Here is a 7,960-nt window from a genome sequence, read left to right on the forward strand (position 1 = left end):
GCTTAATACTTTCAAAATAACATCCACTAATTAAAATAAGTATTAAGCGTACATATACATATAAATCAGCAAAATATATATAATATTTATAAACAATTCAGAACGTTAGATATTATCAAACAAACCAAACCATCGTTATCAAAAATTTGTTTCACACTTTTAAAAATAGAAAATCTGAAAATAAAATAAAAGTTTACTTTACCAGTCACGTTCTGCCAATAGTCTGTGTGAAAAAACTGTGCCTGGAACTCAAAAAAGCCATTTTGGCAGGAGAAACATCCTCTATCTCGACAACAGTTACAGTTTTTTTGCTATCCCTAATAATAATAGGTAATAATTAAACATCAATAACATTATGGCTACGAAATAGATGCAAACCTGAATGAATACTTTATGATGTTCTTGAAAAAACTTTAATTGCAATTTTATAAAATAAATGTAACTCAATTTACATCATAAAAGCAATATGTATACGAGTTAATCAAATACCCAAAATTCCACATAAAATATTTAGAAATATCATACTCAATGTCTCAGCCTTGGTGAGACACTAGGAGTGCATGTACGTACTGACAAAAATGGTTCATTTTATCAAATCAAAATTTAAGTAAATTTCATCAAGAACACCCTATGTAAAAATTGATTTCAAAATTTTTTCTACCTGGTACGAAGAAATGGCATAATAATTCCCGCTCCTGTTGCCACCAATAGCAGAACAACTTGTAGAACGGTAAGCAGAACATTTATTAATTTTACAACAAGAGCTCTTGCATTCGAGTTGTCCAGTCCCTCCAAGGAGACATACTGCTGTTGTTGAGCAGCCTGGTGTTCCATCTTTTGAATCTATAACAAACAAGAAAATGATGGAGGAGCGGAATAAAAATTACAAATTCTTTACTTATCAAACATAAATCCTGCGAATAAGGAGATCTCACTGATTGCGGGTTTGGTTTGAGATTGTTATGGAAAGTTTTGAATAAGTTAAAATACGTTATAGAATCAAATTAAGTGCAGTAAATATTACAATTCTGTCTTAAAGTAATGATTTAATAAAATAAAATACCTTTGTCTGGCAATGTTCGAGCATTTCATGCACGTCCCTTAGTCTTTCTTCGCTTTGGTACTGAACTTTCTCTTCCATGTCCGCCATGGCCTGTTTTAGATTTTCCACTTCGTTCTGGTGCAGCTCTGTTAAATCGTTGATCTGCTCTTCTAACCGATCCGTTTTAAACCGCTCTTCCTTTAAAATGAACAAAAAAAAAACAGTTAATACCTAATGAAATTTTATGAGCTTCCTCTTTAAATTTTGAACTAGGAATTTTTTTTCAATATCTCATTTTCTATTATAAGACGAAACGACAACAATACTTTTAAGTGTATATGTTGTAGTTACGTATACATTCATACTTATGCATATTTGTATTCACAAGAACCGCTTTTAAATTCAAACAGCTTAACAATCTTTGAAGATTTGCCTTAAAAATTTAGGTGCTTATGTGTTCAGGCATTGTGGAAGTAAGCTACTACTTATATAACATTACAAGTACTTAAGTAAATTTAAGTAATTGTTATATTAACCCTACAAATACGATAGTGAATAAAATAAAATAATACGATTTTGTCACAAGCTCCCGATCTTCCTTAGCAAGGAGATCCTACACAGATTATAAGTAAGGGTCCTCTAAAAAGACAATCCCACCATTGTGGCGCTCCTAAGAAATGCATGACTTTGCCCCCACCTCTTAAGGTTGACACTGATCTTACTATAGATCTTTTAATAATAAAATTTTATATAAGTAGAATTATTTTTATTTAACTTATAACGGGATGTATGCAGTTATTATTAAGTTGATTCGTATTATATTTACCTGTAACGACGCGTTCAAATATTGTATTTCCTGTTGAAGAGACTTGCTCGTTTCCGCTTTTTCCCGTAATCTTTCCACCTCTTCCTGAAGGGACTGAATTTGAGCAAATATCGCTTTGTAACTAAACGTTGTTGCTCCCTTTGATCCACTGTCTTGAGCTCTGCTATGATACCTGAAAAATTTTATATTTTTCAATTTGTTTCTTAGACACACTATATGACTTACACTGTCTTTAATACATTTTTTTTTTTATAGAACTGATATAATAGTAAAATATTTTTTTTTGAATGTAATTCGAATTAATTCATTGCTTATTTCAATAATCCAAATTTTGTAAAAATTCAAATGAAATAATTATTCAATACCTCGCTTGCAAGCAATTAAGACTTTGTTAAGTCTTAAATCTAGTGGAAAAAAGGGTGTACGGTGTCAAAGAAATTATCAATATTCATTTCATTACCTGATTGGGAGATTATAATTAAAATTAGATCTTGTCTATTTAATTAAAACCTTCTTTTTTGCCAATCAAGGATCATTTATTTTTAGTTTACTTCACTCACGTCTTCTTTTGTGTACAGCTGGACACCTCAAAATCTTTGATGTACGTGTATATACATATAATTATATGAGCATATCAATGTCATTAGTAAAAAAAAAAAAAAACGGACCACAAAAAAGTATTAGCAAGGCATAGAAAATGTACTTGATATTGAGTGACATTATTTTGTATATGAGTATTAAATAACGTTTAATTAAGCAGTAGCCATAATGTTATTTTCAATTATTTTGTTGTTTCATGATCATGAAAGTAAAATGACTTTCTCTGAAAAAGATACTTTCAAAATAACATCCACTAATTAAAATAAGTATTAAGCGTACATATACATATAAATCAGCAAAATATATATAATATTTATAAACAATTCAGAACGTTAGATATTATCAAACAAACCAAACCATCGTTATCAAAAATTTGTTTCACACTTTTAAAAATAGAAAATCTGAAAATAAAATAAAAGTTTACTTTACCAGTCACGTTCTGCCAATAGTCTGTGTGAAAAAACTGTGCCTGGAACTCAAAAAAGCCATTTTGGNTATACGCGGTAACAAAAAAGAAAACATGTTGCATCTTATCTAGTACCTACTAAAAGATGAGGTTAAAGGTTATTTTTATTTATCAATGGAAAATTTAAGAAGTATAACGAATCGTATCCTTATTTATTTTCTAAAATGGAGATACGATGATAATCGTTATTGCAAAAATTGCTTCTCTTGCGTCTTTACTTTTTAAGTGTACGTCAATGTGGGTACAAATAAAATTGTAACTTGTTGAATTTCAATAACTGAACAAGTTTTAATTCTATTTAATGACCAGGGTAGTTACTTGTTACTTTGTTGCAGTTGTGCTTTTATCAGTAATCGATTGTAATTGATCAATTTAATTCAAAAACTCTTCAGATTCATTAAAAGCGTTGACGTTGAAAGTTATATATCATTATTCTTTCTGATTTCTTGTGGTGGTGACATCCATTCTAATTGAAATAAGTGTAGTGGTTTCATTATTTCACTTAGTCTATGTATATGTATTTTTACATGCCTTACATTTTAAAAATCCTAACTCACTGACTCATCAACGCGTAGACTAAACTCTTGAGCCTATCTGGCTATCTAGATGAAATTTTGCACAAAGGTTTCCTTTATAATGTATACAAGGAATAAGCAAAGTTTGTATAGAAACGGTTTCGCTCATCAAATCGAGCTGCTTACAACTTTTAATATCATATAATGATCAGGGGTGGCTAACCCAAATGGTCTTGCAGGCTACTATTCACAAGAATATTGTTTTAAAATCAAAGTTTATTTTTTTTCTCATAATATCTACAGTCAATTTTTGAATGTACGAATGTGCAAATAATTTATTCTTTTATTACATTGGTTTTCACTGTTTTGGCCATTATAATGTAAATATATTTTGTAAATCTGTGAAAAATGTACAAAGTGGGCCAGGGGTTGACCACCCCATTAAGAATGTAAGTACTATAATTTTGTGAAGCCAAGATCGTCTTTTTATATTGCAAATTAGCGTTTTGGTATTCTGATGGTACCTAAGACTATTGCAATTCGTGAAGTAGTTCTTTACAAATCCATTAAGAGCAAGATTACTAAGAGAGAATTATTTAATTCGAAAGTAACTTTAATTGAATTGTATTAAGTGAAATTACCTGCTGAAATAAAGCCTTTTGCCATAGCTTGTGCCATTTTTCCACCTCCTATAAATCCAATTTTCAACAATTTACTAGTCATTTTAACAAAAATCACAAACCACCACGTAACTTATAGTATGTTTTTCTCTTAACAAGAGAAAAGGTATATAATCACAGCCACTGTTTACAAACACCAGAATTATTATTTCAGAAGTTAAATGGTTTCTTATCTCTATAAAACTGCTCGTAATGGAAACGCCGATGTGTGCTAAATACGTCAATTTAAGTTATACATATAGAATTGTAGCTAATAATCATTTAGATTTTTGTGTTCAAAATGATTATATCATCTGTGCATAAGCAACTTACTGACCCTTGTATCTTCATTCTGAATATATGTAAATAAAATTCCAAATAATGTTTGTAAGCCGCACTGTGTGTATGTATTAGAATGACTTATCAGTAAAAACAAGTATTTTTATATGAAATATACGCATGTATTAGTGCTTTTATAAAAGTTAATGGAATCGATTACGCTTATTTTCCCATTGTAACGAAGTACATAAACTGCATGCCAATATAATAGAAACGATAAAGGCTAAGTCGTAAAACGAACAATTAAGAGTAATAAAATGCTTCATTAAATGCCTTTTTTGACACATTCGTTATTATAAGCGCCCGCACTGTGAATAAATGCTTTTTATATGATTAGAAAGCAATTGATAAATATGTTAATTACCAACGTTAAAATTCTTTATGTTTTAATTTTATATGTATTAGGTTTCTACAAAGGGTCTGTCAATAAATTAATTATGCAGGGAGGTGAGAGTGGAGAGTCCAGCTGGGCAATACGGTCTTGCTAGGTGGGGGTGGAAGGGGGTTAAGGATTGCGTTACGTTACGTTTTTAAAATTTATTTAAAATCGAACTATTATTAGGACTTAAAAAGCTCTTATTTTAATTAAAGCCTTTACCATGAACGCGTCATGCAACATAAGTTATGGACAGCCACAAAGATGTATGTAATCGAATTAATAATATTTCAAACGTCGCGTAACGTCACGTTTCATTGGTCTTCTTCGCTTTCGTCGTCATATATTATCAGACTTGATAGTTGTCCCCATACCTCCTTTGTATTCGTATTTTATAGGCGTTGTTCACCTCGTCGTGCTGATTAAATATATGCGTTGGGTTCAGAAACAATTCCTTCCGCTATTTTTGGGTAGTTGAAAAAAGCAAGTCAAATTACCAAACCAAATACATTCGAATTAAACAAAAACAAGGACTTTTTGTGTTCTATATTACTGAACAGTGCAGCTACACGATTTCCAGTCATGTTTACTGGACATTAACAGCAGTTCAAATTGCCTTTCGTTTTTAGTTCTTTTCTGTCCCTGACGATGGTAACCTAACTACCACAAACTACTTCGGACGTTTAGTATTGTTACAGTATAAAGATCTATACAGTAGTCACTCTCAAGTCACCTGGACGCCTTTCCTGCCGACGCTTCACCACTTAATCATAGAGTTTCCCGCTAAGCAGGAGCTGGCTTGTAGAAGTCACAGTACAAATACATTTTGTACCTAAACACTTCGGTAAAGCTATTGAACCGTCATCGTATATGGCAGTTCAACGCTTTTAACGTTAATTTATGACGCCATACAAAAATATCTGTATTTTAGGCAGGTCAGAGGAGTGACCCTACTGTATAGATCTTTATAGTGTTGTATCGCGTTTTGGCGTTAGAGCTTTAGCTATTTAGGGTGTTCTACAATACCGCCAAAATTTTCCAGTCTTCTAGATTAAAAGATATAAATAAGTCCTGAAACAACCAAACACTACTGAGCTGAAGGGGGAGGTATGACAATTAGATTAGATGGACAATAAAAATATATGTTAACAATGAGTGTTTCATCGTTTTGGAAAAAGTAGATAAATAAAACTCTTTGCATAAAAGATTGCATAATTTTGGATAACGCAGTAGTTTCTTATGATCGAAATCACAAAACGAAGAGTTTTGAACATATTGTCCCATAGACTATGCGGTAGTTAATAGTAGGGGGTGAGAAGAAATGCTCAATTTTCAAGTTAAAAAAATGATAGGCTCGGGCCACCTACCACTAAAAAATGTGTTAAAAATAGAAAGCAAGGAATAAGGAGGTAAAGAAGTGTATAAGGAAGTACTTGACTGGGAGAAGGGAGCAATACGAGAGTTTAGAAAGACAGTGGAGAAAAGGATCAAAGGGATAAACTACTTAATTTTTCATTAAAACTAATAGTCATATATAACAATATGATCATAGTAATGCAATTGAAATGTCAAGTATTATTTGTAATTATTATTAATGAATAATTTAAAAAAAACTCCACTTGCTATAATATCTCAATTTTCAAGCACAAATAACGCGCAATTAATTTGCATAAATTAAATTTCGATACCTTAGTGGGTTTTGAATAAATCGACTTTGAATTTCCCCTGAACCCGCGATAGTTTTCCTTTCTTTTTAAACAAAATTGATGAACGCACAATTAGAATTAGAACCCGCAAACGATGCACAATTTATTCGTAAAGTTTAAATCAGAAGATTATTTATATTGGGTGCCAGTTTCGCAGATCTGGCTTCAATTTCTATTATGAAAGGTAGAAGTAAAGAGAACTAACTCTGTTATGAAAAAAAGAGACCGTCAAACTGTGTTAAATTATTGAACTGTTATTTACTGCTTTTTTTCAACCTTGCCCCATATGTGGCGGTTCTTCTTACTCTACACTTCATGATTTCTATGATACTCGCCTTATAAGGTTTCCACCATAGACATATAATAATGGACATGCCCTAGCCGTATGTCGTTGTAATAATTTCTTGGCTTGAAAAGAGTGAGGAAGATGGCGTATGGTTTCGGGCTAGTGCTATCTCTTTCATGACACCCTACGCACTATCGTGAGAGAGATGGATATTGTCCGAAACGTCGTTCCAGCTCTTTCTTTTATTGTACCACAATTCTGATTACTAAGGCATGTCCACTAGTAAATGTCGATGGTTTCCACCTTGTCTATAGTTTCCATCACTGTATCACACAAAGACATATATTAATGGACGTGTCTTACTCGTATGTTGTTGTAATAATTTCTTGGCTCGAAAAGTGAGAGAGATGACGTATGGTTTCGGACTAGTGCTATCTCTTTCATGACACTTCACGCACTATCGTGAGAGAGATGGGTATTGTCCGAAACGTCGTTCCATCTCTTTTTGCTGTACCACAATTCTGACCGCTAAGGCATGTCCATTAGTAAACGTCGATGGTATCACACACCCTCGTGGGTGTCATCCTAAATACTAAATTGCCGACGCCTTTTTAATGAGGAATGCAAACAAATTTAGTACCATTAGTAAAAAGAAAAAAATTTTCTTCACTAATAAATAAAAGTAAAATAACATCATATACTGGATGGTTAACACATGGATTTCGAAATGATTTGAGTTTTTCAAAAAAAGAAATTGTACAACGTAGGTAGCTCACATGCACACAGCACCGTTACCAGTCAGTGGCTGCATGGATAAACACAATACATCGTTCTATCATGTTTCATTAAATTTTTCCAAGAATTTAAGGTGAATAAAATATGAGTCCATTTCAAGAAAACACTTTTTCTTTCTACTTACTGTACATCACTGAAATACCTATTCCTATAAATGTTCACAGATAATAATTATAATCATAGGAAGGGACGCGGCCATATTCTCTTAAACGTATCTTTTTAACTGAAACAGTTAGCTTTATTTTGATTTTTTAAATTCATAATAAAAAAAGTTTTTCTGGAACAGTTTTGATTGATTTTTTATTGAACTAAAAATCTACAGTAATAATTCTTATATCATCTGTGCATAA

The 7,960-nt window shown here is 31.9% G+C and overlaps 1 protein-coding gene across 1 annotated transcript in view; it reads right to left on the reverse strand.

Annotated features, from left to right (window-relative positions):
• Positions 1–101: 101 nt before the first annotated feature.
• The window catches only part of LOC108739383 (transmembrane and coiled-coil domains protein 2), a 93,534-nt gene continuing 85,675 nt past the window's right edge, over positions 102–7,960 (reverse strand). The window contains exons 8-9 of the mRNA XM_025978518.1: positions 662–843; positions 102–317 (exon numbers count right to left, since the gene is read on the reverse strand). Of these exons, the coding sequence (XP_025834303.1) occupies positions 206–317; positions 662–843 (294 nt within the window). The 3' untranslated portion in view covers positions 102–205. The remainder of the gene's footprint in view (positions 318–661; positions 844–7,960) is intronic.

Source organism: Agrilus planipennis, unplaced genomic scaffold (genome assembly GCF_000699045.2).
Source record: "Agrilus planipennis isolate EAB-ADULT unplaced genomic scaffold, Apla_2.0 scaffold219, whole genome shotgun sequence".
NCBI classification, from domain to species: Eukaryota; Metazoa; Arthropoda; class Insecta; order Coleoptera; family Buprestidae; genus Agrilus; species Agrilus planipennis.